The 24,515-nt window shown below is 35.4% G+C and overlaps 1 protein-coding gene across 6 annotated transcripts in view; it reads left to right on the top strand.

Moving 5' to 3' along the window:
- Positions 1-24,515, top strand: part of GLIS3 (GLIS family zinc finger 3) — a 654,971-nt gene that overhangs the window by 437,708 nt on the left and 192,748 nt on the right. For all 6 annotated transcript variants that reach the window (XR_008549586.1, XM_054689181.1, XM_054689184.1 and 3 more), the window contains 2 exons: positions 11,508-11,669; positions 16,008-16,118. Coding sequence is in view for 5 of the 6 variants with exons in the window: in XM_054689181.1 (XP_054545156.1) it covers positions 11,508-11,669; positions 16,008-16,118 (273 nt within the window). In the remaining variant the exon portion in view is untranslated. The remainder of the gene's footprint in view (positions 1-11,507; positions 11,670-16,007; positions 16,119-24,515) is intronic.

Below are 24,515 nucleotides of genomic sequence, written 5' to 3' on the forward strand. Positions count from 1 at the left end.
TATCTTGGAAACAATCAGGTTTGCTCGTTTTTATATTTCTTTGGAGAATAAGAAACAACAGAAGTTTAGATTCAATGAAAATACCAATTACTTTAAATAATGAACCCAAATTATCATTAAATTAATATATCTGAGATGATCCACATTAATAACAAACTTTGCAATTTTAGGTAAAATTTTATGTAGCACTATCATTCTTGTGATGAGCAGAGTCAGGTTTCCAAGAGGAAGTGGAAGTTGCATTAAGTAGAATAGTCAATGGGATTGAGGTTACAATTCTTAGTGAAGATATTTTTATAAGAATTATAGAGAGCAGAGTCAATGTGTGTGTGACAGTCATTGATTATCCTGTGGATCTCAAAACCTAAATAGTCATACTTGGAATGGCTTAGTGAATTTAATGACAGTTTCTTGCTCAGGGGCAAACTGTGGGTATATAGGAAGGAGCAAGTTATGAGAGTTACTCCCTTAACAACCAAAAAGAAAAGCACTCAGGAATGGGATAAGTAGTATCCAGTCAGAACAAGGAAGGAGAGAGCAAGTGAAGAGATGGAAGGCTTTCTGAGCAACTGCTGTGTGTCAGTTCAGCATATGATGGGAAAGCCATGCAGAAAATCTCAGCTGTGAAAGAAAGAAATCTGGAGGTGACACATTTTAGAAGCAAGGGGAGTGAGTGGTTTTGGTGAAACAGTGTGCATTGTCACAGAGGATTGTCAGTCCTGGGACTAGGGAGCTGCAGACAGATATAACTCTGAGCTTATACCTTAGTAATGGCTGCTGGGACTCATGAAAGGATTAAGTTCCAGTGTTTTCATGTCTGTTTCTTTTTTAAGTGGCCAGTTGCAGATGACTTTTAGCAAGTACAGAATTTATATTTAAGAAATGCATTATGAAAATTGACTGACTTTTTGTTGAGGAAAGCGCAGTGTCAAGAAGATATCCTTGCTACTGTCTTTCTCTGTCACAGTGGTGGAAGCTTTACATTTGAAAGTGAAAAGGCTTAAGATATAATTTTTTAATCCCGTCTTTCCTACCCACTTGCATCTCTTCCAAAGCTTGTCAGGGCCAGATCTGGAATAGTAAGAGCCATTAAAAATTTGGCATCTTGCACTCTGTTTTTTGGAATAAACTCAGTGTGGGCCAATTTATGGTAAATTATTCTCTTCGTGTGTGAATTTCCTTTTCTCTCTTGGCAAATTCTTGCTTGCCTCTACACCCCTGCACACAGATCTTAAACACACACATTTATTACAGAATCTGTGTGGGATATGTGTGCAAGTGTTAAAGTGTGTGCCCATGGCTATACCCACAAGTGCATATGCACATATTTGCACCTATGTGCCTATATGATAGCAAATTGACTTAAACAGTTTGTCTTGGAGGTTTGTGTTGCTGTATGTATGTTAGCATACATTCTGTTGCAACCCGCAAACAGTTTCTCAGTCAAGAGATGACAGAATTCAGCAATCATTTTGGGAAACACCATAGTAAATAAATATATTGCTTAGCTCTGTTAAACCAAGCATGCCAATTCTTAATAAAACTGAAGACAAGCAATGGCGTTTCTCAGCTTTGCAGTCAAAGGCAGTTACAGGGTAGCCAGTCCACGACCAACATGAGTGGCAGAGCCAAGCCCCACTATAGCCCTTGTACTCTCAACACAGAAAGCTCTGTTGCTAAACAGTTATAATCTGTCCCCTATAGCCCTTGTACTCTCAACACAGAAAGCTCTGTTGCTAAACATAGTTATAATCTGGGGTTTTACAGGATTGTAATACCTGCCTCCCTTTTAGAGAGGTTGGCTGTAAGATGGTAGACTGAGGCATAGTGTTATGGGAAATTGCTTGACTTGCTCTTCAGGGATATTTGACTCAGGACAAGATCCCAAGGAGCTTTTATCTTTCCATGAGAAGCTCTAATGAGAGGCTCTTTCCTGGAATATTTGAATATTTGAAAGCATATTGTCTCAAAATTTAAAAGGCAATTTAGAACAGTTTCTTTTCCTTTACATATGAAAAAGGCATACATTTATGTGCCTTGAATTATTCCTAATAATGTGTTCCCAGTGGGTCTGTGTGTGTTTAGCTCAAGGAAAAGGGTGTGGTAGGAAAACAGCTCACTCATTTTACTAGTATTGCTACAAATTTCTCAAGACATCAATAAAGAAATAAATGCATCACATATACAAAAAATAGAACCATATGTTGTTATTAGGATTGCTTTCCCACATGGTTAGATATTCAAATAAATGTATATATATATGTATATATTCTGATCATGCTATAAGACATTGAAATCCAGCAACACCCATCAGTGCATTTTTGGTAGCTTTTGCAATTTTGATCATTTGATATCATCATGAACATTAACTGGCCCTACCCAATTGAAAGGCTTTAATGAGCCCACTACTAAGGAAGCCTAGGAAATCAGTATGCTGTTTACAAAGAATTCATTCTTTCTGTTTTGTTTAGCATTTATTTAGCAAATAATCTATAGTCAATTGAGCATATGCCAACTAGTGTACCCTGTGCTGGTAATCAAAAGTCATTTTTGTTCTTGTCCTCATAAAAGTCATAGCCTAGTAGAGGAGACAATCCAATTAGCATATCTCCCTGTGTTTGTGAGGCAATGGACAAGGCCTGGTGGGTGATTGTGAGGAGTGACCCATTGTGTTCTAGTGAAAGCATAAAGGGTGGCATCACAGAGATCATACCAAGCTAAAGGATTGGTAGGCTATCACCAGGAAGAGGGAGCAGCACACACAGAGCACAGAGACAAAAAGGAGCATGCTGCTTAATTAGGGAACTATATCCTGGCTGGACTGGAGCTGGGAGGTAGGGGTGGGGAGTGGTGGGAGGCCAGAAAGGAGGGGACACACTTGACCATATGTATGTGAAGCACTTTTTTTGATTTGCTTACCCTCTTTCTGTTTCTATTTTATTCCACTTATTTTCTTTTGCTTACTTAGCTCTTTTACTTCATTTAGCCGTATCTGTCTTCTGAAATCTGAGACACGTTTGGAGAATGTTTCTGGTATTTTTTTTAAATGCATAAAATAATACCTATGCTCTAAAGGACGGTTCCTCTAACTTCTCTCAATCTCCTCGGTTCCCCAATGTTTTACTTCACCGTGCTATGTAGAAAATAATTTGGGGGTATTGGTCCAGACTAGGTCAGATTCCAAATTCATTCTGGTCTATGTCTATGAATGCAGGAAAGGTAGGAGTGATCCTGATGTTTCTTTTGTATCGTCCGCAGAGCCTATGCAGTGCTGGGCTGGAGCTGGGTATGTGCAGGAAACAATATGTGCATGGTCCATTTGTGGAGCAGGGACTCAGTTATTTGGTATAGAGACTAGTACTTACAGAGTTGAAAACAGTGGTTTCCTTTAATATTGAGTAGCAAAAAAAAATGAAATTTGCCTTTACATGTGTGTTTTACAAATACTTTATAGAACTACCATTCTTTTGTAGATATGAAAATACACCTGCGAAATATATCTAACTGTGAACCTCTGAAGTATACATGCTGTAGTGGATATATATTCTCAGATTGCATGAAGTCAATGCCAATAAACCACAACAACAGCAAAAATCAGGCAACTAACTTATTGTTATGTTTAAACAACCCCAGACAACCAGTTTTTCATCGTTTACCCTCTAACAGAAATCATTATTTGCTTGAAATTGTAGATTGTTGGCAATGTATAAACATGGCATGAATAATATATGATACCTTATATTTGCTGAATAACTGGAGAAGGCCATGTGATATGCCTTAAATATCAATGCTGAACTGAGGAGTATTCTTTTTCCGCTTGTGAATATAATGCCCATGATGAGGTTCCATGTGTCCCCAGTTCCTTTCAATTGTTATAAACCAGACACTCGATAATTTCCATAAAAATTTAATGTGGTTCAGATTTTGGCACAGAAAGAACATATTTTTCTCTCTACATTGTCAGTGTTCCTGAAAATATTTTTCCATTCTTTTCTAAAGATGAACCCTCATTTGTTTTGCCACTTCATTTAGAGTACCCTTTTAAAGATCAACTGCTAGCCATAACCCAAAATGTTAGTAAGCCACAGATTACCTTAAACCATTAAGAAACCTATACATAGTGCCCATTTAGATAACCTTAGTGTTATACAAATTTCCTAACCCTAAACATGAAACATAATGTGGAAGGAAGTTACATTTATGAACTAATTATATGATTCATTTTGTACACAAGAATAACAAGGAAAAACAGTAGCTGGGATCTCTTTATTATAGTTTAGGAAAACATTATAGAAAGAATTTGACATTAATTTAACAAAAATTTTAATGTTTCCAGATAACTTGGATAAATGAGTATTGTAGGCATCTTCAGCATGCTATAGAAGTTACTGACTCATTTAGGCCAATGTGTACAGTCTCTTCCCGCCTTATATTGCTCTGGGAAGCTATGAAATACAAATGGGGTGCCCTGAAGTTAAGTGAACTCTCCAATTATCCAGGTCTAACCCTAACATAACTTTAAATAATTTCACAGCATCCATTTTTACTTTGGACATAACCTCTAAAATGTTATAAAATCAGTTACTACTTTCAGCAACCAAAAGAAAACACAGAAAGTCCTTTTTCAGTGGGTTCTCTTCCATTATGGATATTATTCTGCTATGGACAAGAGGTGATTAGACTGAAAACATGAGGGAAGTCACAAGTCAAGTACATCAGGAGACATGTCCTCAGTCCTCCTTGTGGAATTTGCAGGCTGAATGAAACATACTGAGGAAGGAATTCCATATACTCAGTGTAATGAATTCCTGAAATAGATACTTTTTTTTCTTTTTTTTTCTTTTAACATTTATCATTTTTTACATTTTTTAAGCAATATTTGCTTCCCCCCCACCCCCTCAGATTGAGTCCCCATAGAATTTCCTTCCCCAAGGCACCCATGCACCATCACCACAGTCCCCTGTGCTCACCCCTCCCTCCCTCTCATCCCCCCCCTCCTCCTCCCCTGCAGTATGTCTCTGGTTTATAATTGTCTGTTTTTGCTTTGTTGTGTTTTGTACCATCATTATATTTTTTTTTTACACTGATGTCTTATTTGGTTCCCTCATATTCCTGATGAACTAGATACTTTTTAAATGCCTCAAAACATTTGAATTATTTTCTTTTTCTCCCTTTATGTAACACTTTCTACAAATTGATGTGGTAAATATTAAGATTTGCGGGAGCATCCAGTACTAATAAGAATGCACTGGAAAGAGAAACAACAGGGAACGTGAGGCAGCCATATGTCCAAATGCGAATAAGACTGAAGAGGAAATAAATTAGATGGCCCCAATGTGATTCCACAATATTTCTGTTTTATTTGTCCCATTTCTTTTCTGATATTCCACCCCCCCCCCAACACTTTCTGTTTTCTTTCCAACCTTAAATTTTAAAATTAGGTTTTTCTCTTCCATACTCTTAAGCACGAAGCTGCTACGTTGGTTTATCACAAACAAAACCTTTCTTTTTTTGCCTTCACTCAAATTCTGATTATTTTGCTGCTTCTTTTTAAATCCCATCAAATATACATTTTCAATCTGAGGGTAGTTTAAGGATGCATATAATATTAATTCTCAAAGTGTAATCTTCAAACATTTAACAGACATTACTAGGAGATTGTTAGAAATGTAGAATCTCAGGCCCCATCCCACACCTACTGAATCAGGATCTGTATTTTAGCAAGACACACAGGAGACTCATGCACAAACCGTGGGGAAACATAATCCTGGAAGGAACCTTCAAAACCCCAGCTGAATACTTCTTCTCAAGTGTGTGAGGTGAACCTTGGCCCTAGGCTGTTACTTTGACAACCTCTTGAGTCACAGGAGAAGCAGTCTTTCTTTATACCTTTTGTTGGTGTGTCCATGATTCAAGTGGACTTGAACTCTTGGGCTTAATGTGAAAGTCACCTTGACTGTATCCACGGCATTAGAACTATTTGCTGTCCTTTCCACCAATTCCTTTCATCTCTGTTGTCTTTGGACTGAAAATGGAAGATGTTAACTTATCATATGATTCATCAGTCAATTCCCAGCACTGCACAGCATATCACAGCATCAACCATCACTAATAGGATTAATTGGTCTTGACGGATGAAATTGTAAAGGCATATACCTCTAAGGGTCGTAAATATTGAGCCTTAATTGAAATCAAATGTATGTTTTTAAAAGCATGTCCAGTATCACACACTCCTTTCTGTTTGGGTTTTGTTGACATTGGTGGCAGTATAGAAACCTGATCAGGAAAGGCTTGCTGTTATTATTGCTTTGAATATGAACTTGTGCTTCTCAGCACTCTAAGTAGCTGATTAGGGGAGGGAGTAATATTCTGCTTGATTATTGGTTACACATATGGAATAAATCCTATTTTAATGGTGTCTAATGAGCCTTTCATTTTCAGTACCTTACACAAAAGCCTCTAATAGAAAGGGAAAGTAATATTTCAAAGGTCGTCTTAATGCCACCTTAATGTCAACAATCTGTAATCAAGCCAATATATGTAGAAATGGTGATTACAGTCCAGTTGTGATCCTTTAAATATAAAATAATCCCTTCAATTAGCAAAGTGGTACAAGCTAAGGTTCTCTGGATTTGGGGAAACTTACACTTTTTAATTAAAGTTTGTCACTTGAAAAAAATCTCAGTGAAAGAGGTTTTTCTTGAGTAAGACTTCATGAAATTCAGGATTTTCAAAACTCAGGAGACTTAAAGTTCTGTCGCTTAGAGTTTCATGCATTCTCTTTGGATGTGTCTGAACAACCACAAACTGTGCAAATGGAAAATGATGACTTTCCTTCAGTGATTTTTCTCAACAGGAGAATAAAATGGACACGGGAAATGTGGGATGTTTTGTTGGTTAGGAGACCACTGAGGGAACTTCTAAGGTACACCTATTTTAGAAGCAGCCATCTTCTTGGCAGTCAATTAATATTCAGGAGTCTAAAGGAGCTCTAGTAGCAAGATTAGTATTCTGGGATCTTGTCCCATTTGCTATGTGAATGGGGATAAGCCCCTGAAATGAAGTTCTTTTTCAGTTCATGGCTGCACTCATTAGAAATGGGTGAATTCTGTAGGACACTTCTGGAGATGTTCTTTTTTTTTATATATAAATTTTATTTTTATATTCCCCATACAATTGTGGAGATGTTCTTAAGAAATTCAACAGTGATTACAAAATGGATAGCAGTGCTCACACTGTAGTATAAGAATCTCCTAGAGGTCTTGTTAATAGTCCTGGGATTTGGTCCCCACCCCTATGGTACTGTTTTATAGATCAGGGATGGGACCAGAGAATTTTTATTTCTGACAAGTTCCCAAGGTACACTGATGCTGCTGGTCTAGGCACTGCATCATTGTGAATCACTGTTCAAGATTAATCATTATATAACCTGCCCAGCCATATGCATTGACTTTGCTTCCATCTCTCATGAGTAAAGTTCAAGTTTTATTCACCTTGCTGATCCCAAAGTCTGACACATAATGCCATGCTCATAGAGTTATTCAATATATGTTGGGGGGGAATGTTTTTAGATAAAATTATTAGCATTTCCTACCGCTTCTTCCTCCCACATTACCACCCTGCATTTGTTTCTCTATTGTATTGTTTTCCTTTTTCTGCTATCCCTCCTTCCCCCGCTGGATTCTGAGAGCTTGTTTGCTGGTGGGCTTCTTTTTTCTTCTTATTTATGCCTGGGATTTGAAGCAAGGACAGGCTCAGGATTAGTGATCCAGTTGTGTGTCACTGAGCTCAGTCCAGGAAGGAGAAGACCTGAGAAGAGGATATTGGTCAATTTTTGTGTAGGGTTTGGTTGGTGGCACTGACATGAATAGTCAGGTGACAATTTGATTCTTAGATGTCAGGGTAGAGACTTTATTCTTTAGAATGAGAACACATTTGGTCAAACCCAACAAAATACTCTTCCTATGGTCCTTGCTTTCCTAGGTCTAGATACTCATTTACAAGATGAGACTCATTAAAAATTTGGAAAGCATGAAAAAAGTAAAAAAAAAAAAAAAAAGGTATCCATTTATCCATTTTGCCTAAAAACCCAAAGCATTCAGTTTTTTTTTTTTTTTATAGAGGCATGTTTTTATTTATTTATTTGTTTGCTTGTTTGTTTGTTTTGTTTATACATGCACTGAGTACAGTCAGAAGCGCTGGAGGGTGAGAGAATTCACCAGAGCCAGAGCGGGGAGCAGAGCAGGCAGAAGGACCGAAGTACACTGCTGAGGGGAGCAGTGGGTGGCAGGAGAGGTCTGCGCTCCATGTGGGACCCTCCTCTGGTGGCCGGGGAGCAGCCGGGGATTGAACCGGCGCCGCAGAGGCCGCGGGCAGCCTCACAACCCAGTGCTCTATGGCTGAGCCACCGGGGAGGCCCCTAAAGCATTCAGTTTTGGTGTAACAGTGTAACAGCCTTTTGTAGTTGTGCCTAAATGTTAGCTTATTTTTAATGCTTTTGCATTTAGTTGAATTTCTACATCTAGAAGGAAGATTACCTGAGGCAGAGGAAATTCTTGTGTTGAATTATAGGGTTATTCTCATAATGAATGGTAATGATTCATTACAAAATTATTTGCTTTAAAGTTTTATCGAGACGCCATTATAGAAATGAACAGCACTTCCCTTCTCTTCTTGCAGAATTGTTAATGTGACAAGTTCAATCAAGTATGTTACCCTCTGCATATACCTATGATAAACTGAGCATGAGGGCCCCTCACCAAGTCATTTGTCAATTTTACTGGTCTTGATTTCATAGTTTCTCCAAGTAAATTACTTCAACAAGAGTGGGTAGAGTGAGTTCCTGAATACATAAATTGTCTTTCTCCTGCCCTTACTCATATAACTCAGTAAGATTTAATCGTCATCTCCCACCCCATACTATAATACAAGTACACATATGACATATATGTCTCCTGCATGTACATGACATATAAATGCATATGTGTACATATAGGTACACATATGACATATATATGACATACAGGTCTTCTGGCCTTTCTTGTTACAAAGGAAGAATCTAATATAAGCTGGATTGTCCTGATTTTGTAGATAATCTTTTTGTTGTCAATTTTATTCTGGGTGCTCATATTTTCCTCCATTTCTGCTATTTAAAAATGGTAACAATTCAGAGGTGTAGTCCACTTTTTTTCTGATTTGCTTGTAATGAAACAATCCCTTTGGTTTTTGATCATTGCTTTTCTTAATAGTAATAATAGTGTTTAGATGACTGGGCATTTTACTGGACATTTAGCTAGAGAGACTAGGAAAAGCTAATCTACATGTAGTTTCAGTGATCAAGTAGACAGTTCAAATTAGTTCTAGGACACGTCTGAGATCTCTTTAATCATTTTGTGGCAAGTCTGGTGTCTTATTTGTCCAGTACTCTCAGAAAAAAACCCATTAATCTATCATGAAGTGGTTCTGTACTCCCATGTTGCTGCCTTCTCTCTGACCAACATCTGGAGTGACTGGAAAGGAGAGGATGCTTGGGCCTATACAAATTTGGGTATGCACCCCTCAGAACTAAACCCAAAATGGCATCTGCCCTACAAATGAATCTTAGTAACTAAGCTACAGGTCTAGTGTGTCCAAAACCACAAACTCATGTCAGACCTAAGTGTGGCCCATCAGGTGATTCCAAGTCAAATAAACTGAGCCTTAATGATTTGCTCTGAGTTGTTATTCAGAGGGATCCTTAAAAACAGAGGTTTGGTCACAGAAATCTTCTAACTATAAATAGGAGCTTAATTTTTGCCTTTTATTCTCAAATTTGAGACCTACTTGAAAACCTGCAGTTACAAGCTAATTAACTCTTCCCCCCACCCCCTCCCCCGCTCTTCTTTCTCTCTAGCGACATAGACATTATATGCTTTTCACCCCGCTGAAAAAGTTGGCTTCGTCAGCAATCATTTTCAGCTCAGTCTAAATTTATTTTTATGTGAAATAGAAATCAGGAAAACACCAAAATTATTTTAAGCAAAATATCAAAATTGAAATAAACCAACATATGTCTGTGAAACATGTATAACTCTCAATCAAAAATAAGTGCAACTTTCATAAATTTCTTAAAATAATCCAGCATGCAAAATCTGGACAACTTAAATAGATGGAGTTATGACATGTTTGGTTATTCTTTCTCCTTATTTCATCCTTTACTTAAAGATGAAAATTCAAATAACCAAATCTTGCTATTTCTCATCCTTTCATGAACAAGGTACTCCATCATCCATTGTAATAAATAGAGAATGAAGAAGTTTTATAACATTTCTTATAGTAAGGCTAAATTAGACTCACTAGCTTTGAATGGAAATCATCTTGAATTTACCTTCCTTACTTATGTTCTGTCCTATTCACCACCCTGTACATTTCTCCCTAAGAGTGAGATTTCTTAATCATTTTTAATGTAGTATGCTTTGTGCTGGTTAGGTTTTCCATATATATGTTTCTCTTGCAGAGGGAACTCAAATGGGGTAAAAACTGTCAAAGTGACAAATACCCTAAGACTCAGTTCAAAGAGAGAGTTAAAGGATAAATGCCCATCTCACCTTTATGCTTCATGTAGAAGCTTTTTAAAACACATTCTCTTTATTTAGATTGTCACTTCAAAGGGTGAAAATCACAATGACCTTATATTAGTAGCTGATATTTTGCCCACAGAAGACATTAACTAAATAGTCCCATCAATACATAGTATTGACAAGCTAATGAAGCATTTCTTGAAATCTTTGGCCTTTCATTTTAAATTATTCTCTTCATGAATTGGATAACAAAATTTCTTTTTAAAAAATAAGTAAAACTATCATTTTATTTGGAAAGTAATTTAGTACTAAGTGAATTGTCTTCCAATTTTCTTTTTGAAAGTGTGCTAAAAACTTCATCTATAGACTTGGTATTGCCCTATATGTTAATAAGGTTACTCTTTGATAGTTAAGGAAATTTATGATCATGATGACTCATTGGACACATGCCTTTTTCATCTCATACTCTTGGATCTTCAATTCACCTTTTTCTCATGCATTGCTTTGATTTTTTTTTTGTTAGTTTATTAGTTGTAAAAAGTTTCTTCCTTCCTGGCTCCTTCAATTTAGACCAATTTGGAAATGGAAAAGTGTGTTAATTTTTTAATAAATCTTTAAGACACGCATTACTGTATTTTTATTAACTGAGCCAGATGGCTCACAGCAAATTCTCACTGACATAAGTAATCACAGAAATCAGTTTGGGACCCAAATCTGGTATGGAAAGTGGCATGTATACTCAGTGGAAAAATGCAGTTCACATAAACCTATGGCTATTTTTAGAAGTAATATTTGTTACTATTTGGATTTCTATTTTCTTTTTTTTCCCTTTAGGCTAAGTACAGACTAAGGACATCCCCCCACACCCCCCACACCCCTCCCCCCATCCCCTAGACTTCAAACATTCAATGTCCTTTTCAACAACCAAAAATTGTTTTCTTTTTGCAGTTTGAAGGTTGCAAAAAGGCCTTTTCAAGGCTTGAAAATCTCAAGATTCACTTGCGGAGCCACACTGGTGAGAAGCCGTATTTGTGCCAACATCCAGGCTGTCAGAAGGCCTTCAGTAACTCCAGTGACCGCGCCAAGCACCAGAGGACACATCTGGACACTGTAAGAATGGCAGCAGCTTTCCGACTTCCAGCCCAAAGCTCCGGTGTGAGGAAGTGCCTGTTTGATAGTGGGATGGCGAAGGTGTTTGCTTTATGGTCTGCAGGTTATAAGGACAATGCCAAGGGCAGCAGTGGAAACTGGTAAAGGGCCAGAAGGGGCCCTTTTGGCTCTTTCCTCATATTTCTGTAGGTGAAAGTTATCCTAATTATTACAACTGCCTGGGACAAACAGGTTCCTTGGTTACTTTCTTATGCAGGGCAGAGGCAGTTTAGAGGCTGTCATACAATAAATTTTAATTCAGAGAATTACATCTAGGGATTGGGCATTAAAGTAAGTATTCAAATACACTAAATATAAAAATGTACTAAAATAAAAAAAATAAAAATATACTAAAATAGATTGATAACATATACGATTGCTAGAAGGAGGAAACAGTTTTTCCTTACCTTTGGTTCTTTTCTTCTTGACATAAGAACTTTGAGGATGGCATGGTTATTGGAATGAATCCGGCCTTTTGCTTTAGAAACCACCTGGTATTTTCACCTTCAAGCTATTTAAAAGAAATCAGCAAATCTTTCCCAAGGGCTCAGTTTCATCTCACTTCCTATGTGTTAACAACCACAGATCCATTGGCATAAACCCTATGAGAACAATTGATTTTCATTATTATGCCCTAACTCTCTTAGTACTGAACATTTTGCTCATTTGCAAATGCCTTTTCTACAACACTGTCTTTTATTTTCTCAATTATGTTGATCATCCTCCTTTGTATTTCTCAGGTTTTGATGCCATTTTCCTTACATGAAGCTAGATAGACTATATGTAATTTCACTTCACTTAACAAAGCCATCAGGATAAATGTATTATACACTTCACGGATCTCTTATCCTACGTTCTTGCAAATAATGTATTCATGACAGTACTTTTTCAGTGTTAACATTCTGATGTCTATTATTAAACTACACCAGTTTGAATTTTGAAAAGATACTGTTATTTCTACACACCTTCTCATACATATTTAAGATTCTTCTGATGTTATAGTTGACATATTTATTAAATTTATATTAATCTCTATTAGTCATATTGATAGAAGTCACTTTAGCTATATGTCACATAACCTTTCTAAACAAAATTACCTCATAATATGCATAAATTTGATGTGAATTGCCTAGTAAATATCTGAAATAAAATTAGAACAATATGGGCATAGGATGGCTATTTCTTCTCTAGTTTAATTGAATTCAGTGATTTTAAAACCAATAGAATATTAAATGAACAAATTTGGTGAATAGCAGGATTTTTTAAAAGCAAAAATAGGAAAAAAAGAATAAAGTTATGTTTAAATGCCCTATTTTGTATATATCTAAAATGGTCTTGGTAAAATCCAATAAATTTTCCAATTTGTCATTAAACTTCATCATGGAAGAATGAACATTCATGAGACAAGATTGTCTTGAGAAATTGCTTCTACTCTGGCTAGTTATCTGTAGTTTGAAAGAACTATTGTGAGGCTAAGTGTTATGGTTCTATAATATCCTTCTTTGCTTGGAGCTAATTTTAGCTAATCAAACTAAGAGCATTTTCTAAAATGATTTTGGAATTTAAAAATATGAGTCCCTTTTTAAAACTTTTGAGAAACACTGGGTAATAATTTCTTAATTCAGTTCAATGTAGTGGCTTTTTAAAAGCTATTTTTATTTTTTAAACTATATTTCTCTATTAAGTCTTTTAAAGACATTTTTTCCCTTATGAGCCAGATTATGTCCTGGTTAAATTTTTATTGCATTTAACAAATTGATAGGTTTTTTAAAAATCATATAGAAACTGAATTTTTTTTTTAAAGTAAACTGTAGTTGCTTAAGGAGTTTATTATTTAAATTTAGGTTCCAATTCCATTTCATTAAGTATCCTTATACTATTGCTGTCAAAATTTGGATATAGTATCTTTTTTCAATTAAATGGATTCTTTAGTTAAAGGAAAATGATTTTCCCATGAAGATACTGAATTCATAATTCTAACCCTGAACATTGTCACTTTTTCCTCTATTAACATTTTAATATCTAAACAGGGGAAATCATTTTATAATAAAAAATGGAAAATAATGTTTTATGAAATATAGCATGGCATTTAAAACTTAGGTAATCTGAGATAAAGTGACTTTCACCAATACCTCTTAGATCACCTCCCGACATTGCCATTTTGGCATACTGATACCCGGTTGCTGACAGTAGGAGAGTGAGTGCAGGCCAGCTGAGAGGATGGTGAATGTTCCTGCCTTCAAGAATATCTCAAAATCAGGGCCTCCCCGGTGGTGCAGCGGTTGAGCGCTGGGTTACGAAGCTACCCGCAGCCTCTGCAGCGCCGGTTCGATCCCCGGCTGCTCCCCACCCACCGGAGGAGGGTCCCACATGGCGCGCAGACCTCTCCTGCCGCCCGCTGCTCCCCTCAGCAGTGTACTTCGGCCCTTCTGCCTGCTCTGCTCCCCGCTCTGGCTCTGGTGAATTCTCTCGCCCTCCCGTGCTTCTGACTGTTCCCAGTAATTGTATAAAGAAATAAATGAATGAATTAATGAATGAATAAATAAATCTTAAAAAAAAATGAATATCTCAAAATCAAATATAAATGATATTACCCATTTTTATCTTTTCAACCCAAATAATAGTGCCCATGATAAGAATAATGACATTGATTTATAAAACATATTAATAGTCCCAAAACTTTTTTTACATGCAACATCTCTGGTGCTCAAAACATGAATTTATATGGTCACAGCATGACTGCCAATAAAGATATTGACTATCTTGACCTTTCCTAAATCTAGGGCAGGAGAGAGAAAGCTAATAAAAGAAATCAGATGAATTCAGAAAAGATTCTGAGGTTAAAGAAAAAATTTGCTCACCCAAATGGCAATTCATTGGCAAGTGACTAAGTCTAAATGGCTCACCATTTTGCAAAAACAGTAATCAATTGTTTGTTGTCAGAGCCTTACTATATAACACAGTGCCCAGTGTGTCATGGAAGCATCAGAGCTATTGGATTGTTCAGTCAGTCAGTCAATGAACAAACATATCAGATAGTCAAACTTCAAATTCAAATTGGGTGTGTTATATTAAATTATATACTGATGACTTTACCTTGTTCTTGGAGTCCAAAATGGTAACCAAAAGAAAGTGAATCATAAATATTTTTTCAATTAGGCAAATAATAGTAGCCTCATTATATGTTGGCCCACAAAAATGACAAGCATGCACATGAAAATGGGAGCAAAATATAAATAATTATTTAAAACTATGTTTTTTGGTCACTAGATTTCTGGATCAAGAATCTTATTTTGGAGACAGAGTTTCAGTTTTTTTTTTTTACATTTCCCATCATGTAGGGTACATTCTAATATAGTACCTGACAAGATAACTAAGGAGATGAGTGTCTGATAATGCATCTTATAACCACAGTTAATCTTGGATCTCTTTTTAGTTCTTAGAATAAGTAGAAAGTTTTTATTTATTTTAAAACTTAGAAGCCATACCGTTACTATGACAGTAAGAAAATGTGTAGTGTTCTCATTCATTCATTCACCCATATATCCTTAACTATTATAGGCCAGTCATTAAGGATACGGAAGTAAAGAAAATTCTAGACTCAACCTTAGCTTCCATACCCCACATATTTCAGGAGCATGAGGGAATTTTAGTAGTCAAAACTGCGTTCTCATTGCATTCAGTCAAAGGTTTAGCCTCATAATTCCAGCTCCCACCAAGACTCCTCTAAACTAATATTAATGTTTCTTTGGATGATTTTTTTTCACATGTCTCTTTGAAACCTACTGTTTCTAACTCACTTTTCACTAATTTTCACTTTTAATTCTCTTCCTCTCTGTTTCTGAATCAGGTTTCTTCTGAAACATTCCCAGTCTTTTCTGGACTTTTCTACAGCTCCTTTACCTGAACACTTAAAGAATATGTGTATTCTAGTTTCTGACACTACCAAAGATTGTTTTCAGGTGAACACAACTGTAAGTATAACTAGAGATGCTTATTAATAATTTCCACATCTAAAAATGCCATAAGAGGTTTATGGTAAGAGTATAATCTAAAAGCATCAAAATCTTAAAAGTTATCAAAGGTAGGCTGCCATCTCTTTGCTTCTTGAAAATTTATTGTCTTTGCCTTGATTCAAGTTTCCTATGCTTCTAATTAAAATGCATTTAATTATCCAGCGTTTCATATCAGTCAATTGGTTACAATTCATAGTCTGAAGTCTTTGAGAACATCTTCCCCAGTTACCTTTATGATTTAACTACAGCTGCTTCTTTCTTTCTTTCTTTCTTTCTTATTTAGAAACCCTATGCTTGTCAAATTCCAGGATGCACCAAACGCTACACAGACCCAAGTTCCCTCAGAAAACATGTGAAGGCACATTCTTCCAAAGATCAACAAGCAAGAAAAAAGGTAATTTTAAATGAGAATTTATCTAGGAAAAGCACCCTTAAATTACTTATGCAGTATTGGGAACTTCTGCAGGGCTTTGGAAATTCTTACACTTCTCAAGGTGTAACATGCTGGAGACTCTTTGAATAGGGAAGTCTTCCATGAAGTAATAGCAAGGCTAGGGGTTTGTCTAGTGTATGTAGTCAGATATGCATTTAGTAGAAGAGAATGTATAATAGGAATCAGAGAAAATTAGTGAAAGTCACCTAAAATGCAAAGTAACAAAAGACTTTCATGGAAATTAAAGAAAATTGAATTGAGAAAACAAATAGTTAAAGAAAATTTAATTGAGAAAACAAAAAACAAAACCTTCCCTGGACATAAGTGCTTTTTTATAAAATATCAATTGACTAAAATAATTTTAACCTTGATGAAAAAGGTAAGTGAGTCTCTTGGATAAGTAAATGTAGAGCATCCTTCGCTTAAAGCTTAGGGGAAAAAATTCCTTAGTAGACCTGTGTATGAAAATCTGCAAAAAAAATTGAACCTAAAATTACTTTGACATCAATGGGTTTATAAGCATCTTTCAAAGTTCATAGAAATCACAGTTGGAAGCTCAGTTGGAAGAAATGTTAAAGACCAACCATCCAACCCACCTAACTTGCTCTCCTAATCTCATAGTATAGCCAGTAAGTGGTTTACTTCAACACCTCAAAGGAGGAGGAGCTTACTACCTTTTAAGACATTTCCTGTTAACTGAGTTTGTAAATTTTGGGACCAACAAGTATCTTCTGACCATCATAGAAAACATGTTGACCTGACCTTTGACTTTTGAGCATTTCATTTGTGTTGAGATGGGTACCTGATTCATTTCATTTAGCAATCCTTCATGACAAAATTAAGAGAAGTTTAAAATTCAACTACTTCAAGTGATTGAATCCCATGGTGTGGTTGAAGCACATGGCCAAGTTTTTCAGGTCACCATGGGTTCTAGCTAGCTAGAATCTCACATTCTTTTGTGGTTTATAGTGATTTAACACTTTTATGTTGGGAAATGCTCTGTAGTCTTTTTTTGTTACTTGAGCTTTTTCTTCCTTGAGAGGTGTTAGCACAATGCCAGTTGAGGGCTCATATATGGAAAGAATTTGACCTCTTCCCTAGAGTTAAAAAAAAAATACCCAGTTAGAAGGATTTGATAGATATTCCTAATTGCATACAAACTTACCCTTCTAAGTCAGTTATTAAAAGAATTTTCCTCTAGTAATATAGCTAAATCTCTTTAATTGGAATCCCAGTTAATTGATAACAGATCATTATCAACAAATGATAATAGATGGTCATTTCACATGGATTGACCATGTTCTTGTATTTTAAAACAACAGAGGAACTTCTAAGTGAGTTAATAATGTAAATTATAAGGAGAATGCTTTATGTTTTTAGCAGAGTACTGTTGCATACTCTAAACTGTGTTCAGCAGGGCTGCAGTCTAATGGTTTTTGTTACTATCTGTGTATATCTTATAAACTTGAAGTAATTTGAATTTATTTAAAAAACTCTTGATGAAAGTTTTTTGCTACCTAAATGTGATCATTTGCCGCTTCCAAGTTGCCCCAAATGTGTGAAGTTTTACTGTTATAAGAAATCTATTGTAAGATTGGAGCACACTATTGTAAAGAATAATAACAATTTTTGTGAACATGATGGAATATAAGTTCCATATCTGATAAATAAGCAACAATGTGATATTTAGTTTGGATGGTAATCTGGGGAGTAGGTAGTAGGTTTGAAAACATAACAAGATATTTCAGGAATTGTTAATGGTTTCTAATATCAAGCCTAGTGTGTCTTAGCCTCTATATAAAGAAAACGTAGTTTTGAGTATGTGATACTTGAAATACTAATTTTAAAAAGAAAATCATATCCTGAAAAATATAAATTTTTAGACAATTTTCATATAACTTTCAACGGGCAGTCTAGATAATAAGAATATACTTTTGAGGAGCAGTGCTATAGTTTAATGTCAAATATTTCAATGTTCTCTTAATTTTGCCTTACATGAAATGAAGTATTATCTCTCAAATAAAAGCTTTTGACACTCTGTTTCCTGCAAATGGTTGAACTGGATTTGACTGATGTTCATTGACAAGGTTATGGTGTGTTTATATTCCAAATTTTAACCTCTTTAATCTGAAGATTTTAAAAGTACTTTATGAATCTATGAAGAATCAATTTTTTGAATTAAAATAGTAAAATTTGCTCCATACAGTAAAAAAAGGAAATGTTACTCCCAAGAGCAGCCATGCTAATAAACCTAAACTCAGTAAGTCTACATTTTTAGACCTTGTGCTGGTATACCGGTGTGTAATATTTACATGGTACAATGTTGTTACTAGACCTTGGAGAGATTCTAATTGCTAACTCACATCAGGGCTTGGTATTTGAAATATTTCCTGGCAGCAATAATAAAAAAAAAAGAGTAAGAAACAATAAACCTTTTAAGGCAGAATTAAGATTATTTACGACTTTAATTAAAAATTGAAAACTGGCATCATTTCAAAAAAGCCTTTACAAAATGTGAATTCATCAAAAATAACCATAAAAATTCCAAGGTGATAAAGGCACAGTGGAGTAATGGTCCCAGCCCTAGGGAATTGTTTTGTTGAAAAGAATAAAACCCTTTTCTGTCACACCCTGTTAGTCATGGACTCATTTAATATACCCTGCCTGCCTGCTTGTCTCTAATCCTCTTTTTAACCTCCCCCTAGACACTAAATGACATTATTTTGGTCTTAATGTTGCCGGCTTTCTAAGACCCTACTCTGAAATCAGGTCAGTGACAAGGCACCCTCAACTATAAGACACATATATATCACAAAGGCTGGGATCTCATAAGTGATGCCTTGCCCATAGATATGTGACCCTTTCCCACACCTGTTGGATTGTACTGAAAACCAAGAAGAGCCTGAAATCTCAGCTAAATATTATTCAATCTGTGAAAAGAAAGAAGTGAGTAGGGGAGGCTCTTTTGCAAAGGAACTGGGATAATTTGGCTCATTGTATGCAGAGAGAAACTTTTCTCTTTGCCTGATGTGTGCACACCTACACACACATCAGCTGATGTACAGACTTTCTTCCATCAATGTAGTTTGCAAACCTGAGTCCATTAAATACACAGATAAATGAATAGTGAAATATTCAAGTCACCAGCTGTGGTCTCACCAGTGGGAACGGAATCAATTCTGTCTGATAATGAGTGGTGAAATAAAACTAAAGCAATAAGGCACTTGAACTTTTCTTCAAAGCTGTGATCCTTAAAAATTTTCACTTTCACTTTGGAAGTGCCATAAGCAGGGGTTTTCCTTCAACGCAGGCCTGGTATCAAAATTGGCTTTTTAAAAGTGAATGCTTAAAAAATAAAAAGAGTACAGGTTAAAATTGAAAGGTGACACAACTTTCTTCTAATTCACACTTCCACAAAGATTCCAAACTTCAGCTGTGATTTCTTAAATGTTTGCTAAACATTCACCTTTGACCTACTGTGGCTTATGATTTTCACTTTTGCAACCTCAGTATAGTTTGTTTTAAACCAAACACAGCATTTGAAATGTGTGTGAGTGCAGTATGTATTTATAATTCCTACTTAAAAGAACAGTTCTCTATAGCTTTCTGGCTAAAATAAAGCAGCTTATTGGATGCAACTCTCTTGGTGTAGACTGGCAATTCTTTGGAATCTGTTCAGAGCCCATGTACCCAAGGTGATAAAATTTTCGTTAAATTGTACATGAGCTCATCTTTCTTTATACAGTTGTTGCAATCTTGAATAGCTAATGTGAAATAAATGTATTTTCTCCTAAGTGGAAGTGTGTATTGAAAGACCTAGTGGGTCTCACTTTTCTATCAGTTGTTTTCTATCATTTACACGGTAGACGGTATCCACAAGTGGGATACACATAGGAGGTCTTCCCTGATTTTGATAATCACCCTCATTCCCTCCCAGCTTTCCCTATACCTTCCTTCCCATAAAAATTCCAGAGTGATAAAGGTACTCCTTTCCTTTTTCTCTGTTCAAGAATAAATTTAAAATCACTATTGCGCTTAATAGAATATCGACCATAGTCACATATCGTGGGCTTACTATCTCAGGAAGAACTAGCTCCCCCTTTCCCTGTCCCTTGCCTCTCACATATAAGAAATCATGTTGGAATTCAAGTGAGAGTAATATTGTTGTAGGAATGATGTTAAAACAGTACTAATAGTTTTTTCCTTTTAAGTGAGTCCCTAACTTCTGTACTGACAAATTACTTACATCATACCTCAAAACAATTGTGAGAGACCTATTATTTTGCCTAAATAAACCAGTGCTTCAGTTGAGGGTAACTTATTTCAAGAATAATACTTGGTATGCTTTTATAAAAGAAATAATTTTGGTTAAAATAGTTACACTACCTTCTTTGTTTTTACCCCTCCCCTTTGGTGGTGGGTATACTGTGATGGAAGTACTTGATAGAAGTATCTAAATATTATACCTCAATTAATAATAAATAAACTAATAAAAAATAAAAATAGAATCATATCTCAAAACAGAAAGACAAAACAAAAACCAAAATAGTTATGCTAATTATGATTAAATTGAAATGATAAAAACAAGTCAAATTTAACCCTAAGCCAACAGTAGTGATTTGGTATTGAAACCAATTGCTGGCAATGTTCTATTTTAAGTAGACCCAGTGATTCCAGCTATGCTTTTAAGGGCATTCTAATGCTACATAGTGATAGGAGCTATTAAAAAATTAATTGAAAGTTCACATTTTGGGTGGGATGGTAGAAAAGTAAGAGCAGTTGTCCGTGAGAAGAAACAGTGAGAAAAAGCTCTGTTCCTTTCAGGAAAAAATCAGAAAAGCTATCTTTGTAACTACAGATAAACAAATACTAGCATCTCTGTACTTCGTAATCCAGTACTGTTTTTAGCTTGTATTACCGAGTATCTCATCAAACCACTCTTCTAAATTATTTGAAAAATATAATCTCAAATATTTCATTTATTCCATTCAACAAATATTTATGTAAGCATTGACTGTATACTCTGCAGTGACTTAGGCCACAGATTCAAATGTGTATTAGACAGACATATGCTCTATCCTCTAATTTCTTGATGAAGTCTAACATAGTCAGGAACATATTCAAATGACCACTTTAAAATCAGAAAAATATATTAGTTGCAAAAGTTTAAAGTACTGCTTAAGTCAAAATGCTGTACCTTCCTTTTAGAGCTTCCTTAAAAAGAACCTGGGACTACAATAATCATAGCAGTAGATGTCAGCATCATCTTAGCTTTGTTATATTTGTATTTTTCAGGAGCCTGTCCTCAATCCATGTGTCATTAGAGGGATGCTAGATAGCAAAACACATGGCTTAAGTCTTCCCCCTAAGAAAATTACTCAGATGGCCAGCATTTATAGTTTGCTGATCACATAGCACATAGTGAGGCCCTGTCAGTTCTCAAACAAATAAGACCTGAACTGCCCTTCTGAAGATCACTTGCAACATGAGACACATGCTTTCAGTTCAGTAGGTGGCACATTGAATGCTTCTAGAAAATGGTTGTGGGAGTTCTTTACAAATGACAGAGGTTGATAAGAAATAAAGTTTTATGTTTTATTGTTTGAAAGCAATCTCTGTGTTTTTATATTGTTCTTGATTCCAAGACATTGTAATATATAGCAAAGATGCTTTATTCCTGTTTCTCCTGAAAATTCGTAATTGAGATTAAAAAAAATAATAAAGGTGCTTGGCACAATCCTGGCCAACTATGTAAGGAGTGAGGATCATATGGCAGTTGCTTTAATGACCAATGCAGGCTGTACAGTGCCTTGCCCAGCACCTTATGGAAAATAGTTCCTAGATAATTACCTTTTTGATTGATTGATTGGTTGACAGACAGAAGTCTTCTAAGCATCTCATTCCCTAACTCTTATTAGATTTATGGATTTTTAAAAATTATTTTATGGAGGTAACGATTTATAACACTGTATGTGTTTTAAGGGATTTTGTAGATTCTTAATGAAAATGATTTTGGAATAAAAGCATTTAACTTAGACTCTCTGCTGCCTAAATATAGTGTTCAAAAATATCACGACACAATCACCATTATATGTCTTGGGTTTTCCCTCTTGTTTCCACTTCTCAAGTACTCCTGTCCCTGGTGCAATTATTGCTCTCTCTGCTAGTTGTTACTTGTCTTCCCTTTTCAGCTTCGGTTGAGCTTTGTTTTTGATAACCATGGGTAATATTTTCCCATTGATTTACATATTGGCTCACTGAGCTGTGAAGATTTATTTTCAGGGTGACTTCAAATAAGGGTTCAGATAAGCCTGATGTAAAAACTTTTCATGGTCGATATTTTGCATGTGACTGTCGTAAAGTAGTGTTTGGATTAAACATCTCGATGTATGGGCTTTTTTTAAATAGTGCCGTGAGTTGCTTTGTGACTTAAGTTACATTCCCCTAGTTTTTTCATTTCCTCATCTTTACAACTAGTTTGAAAGGTAAATACCCAGCTTCATAGGTGAAAGAGTGGTTATTTGGGTATAAAGCATTGTTGTATTACATACCTCCAATCCAGGCCCAGCTATTGTAACTGACAACAGTACTGTGTCCTTGGAAATATTTTCCTTCCTGAGAACTGAATATTCTCATAGGTGGAGTCATTTTTTGGTGATTATTATAGATAGTCTTTCTGGGGCATAGTGATTCTTGGTGATAGTGCAAAAATGATCCAAACAAAGGAAAGGAAGCTGAGACCCAAAGCAGAAGGAATTATAATCAAATTTGAACCTGTGATATTTGGTTCTGTTATGGGGTTTATTAGTTTGTGTTCCATGTACTATAAGGGAAATACAAAGGATAAATGAATTTTAGGAAGATTATGAAATTCCAGAAATTATATGCAAAATGTCTTTTTCTAGTGAGACTTCATAGATTTCATTGACTCTCTGAAATTAAAACCCTCATGACAAAATAAAAGTAAATTAAAAAAAAACACAAAAGGACACAAGAAAACTCTGGAAAGTGTTGCATAATATACCTTTCATCTTAATTATGATAATGTTTTCATGGGTATTTGCATATATTCAAATCCATCATTGTAAACATTGAATATATGCGGTTCTTTGTAAGCAATTAGGCCTCAATAAAGCTTTTTAAAAAAAGACCCCCTAAACCAAAAGAAATGCAGGACACTATTTCATATGGTTTTAGTTATAACACCTGGTAAGACTTTGCCAAGCTAAGAAGAATCTATACATCCATGCCCTGGAGTACTGACTTACTTAACCTATATACTGTGTAATATTTTGCTGAATTCTTACCTGTACAAAAATGGTAAGATATGCTCCTTTCCTTGAGGCAGTCAGAATATTCAAGCTGAATTTTGCCAACAGGGGAGCTGACTGTATAAGTGCTGAATTGAAGTGTGGAGTGGAGATAGGTTAGAAGCAGTTGCATCAATTAAGATGGTATACACTTTTACAGGATTTAATGGAAGCCTGATGAAGAGTGTAGTAGGGATGAAAATGAGTGGACAGAAGTAGTGACATTGAATGCCAGGGGTGAGGGGAAGGACAAGTCAGGATGGCATCAGATTTCTTAGCTTCTGGATTGGGTGAACAGTATACACGTTGAATGTTTTCTTCCTCAAAGAAACTTCAGTTCTGCTTTTAAGGCCTTTTCAACTGTTTAGATCAAGGATCATCTCCTTTATTTAAAAGTCACTGATTGTAGATGTAATCACATCTTAAAGTTACCTTTACAGCAATCAATATTTTAATGTATAACTGGGACTAGCAGCTAATGAAGTAAACACATTTGTTTGTGGCACCCACAAACTAAAATCCATTTTGTTAAAATTTAACTGAGGTGACTTTATTTGAGGATGGTACTAGCCACATGAGATGGTTCATGGTGAACCTCAAAATGTAATTTATATTAGTGCAATTTGATTATTCACTAGAAAACAGTAGAAATTAATTATTGGGTATACCTGGGTCAACTCCCTTTCATTATACCATTGACTGTTCAAAGCAAGTATGTTCCTGCCAATTAACTTGAGAGTAAAAGAGTATTATGCTTTAAGCAAGTAAGTGAAAAAATTAAAAATATATATTTTGAATAATATATCAGAATTTACAGAATCTTTCAAGTTAATCATGTTAACTTTTAAATAAATCATTTTTGTCATGTGGTTATATCATATAATATTTGTTTATATCATATTAAATGAAATGATAACATATAAACACTTAGATGGTTTTCCCTGCTTAGAATTACATCAGATGGTCTACTAAAGGTTTCTAAAAGATAAATGGTTCTTGAAATTTTAATAACTTGGTTTTCTCTACACCCCACTCCTCCATTAATTTA

The sequence above is a fragment of the Talpa occidentalis genome, unplaced genomic scaffold (assembly GCF_014898055.3).
Source record: "Talpa occidentalis isolate TD23 unplaced genomic scaffold, MPIMG_talOcc4v2.1 talOcc4.7, whole genome shotgun sequence".
Classification (NCBI taxonomy): Eukaryota; Metazoa; Chordata; class Mammalia; order Eulipotyphla; family Talpidae; genus Talpa; species Talpa occidentalis.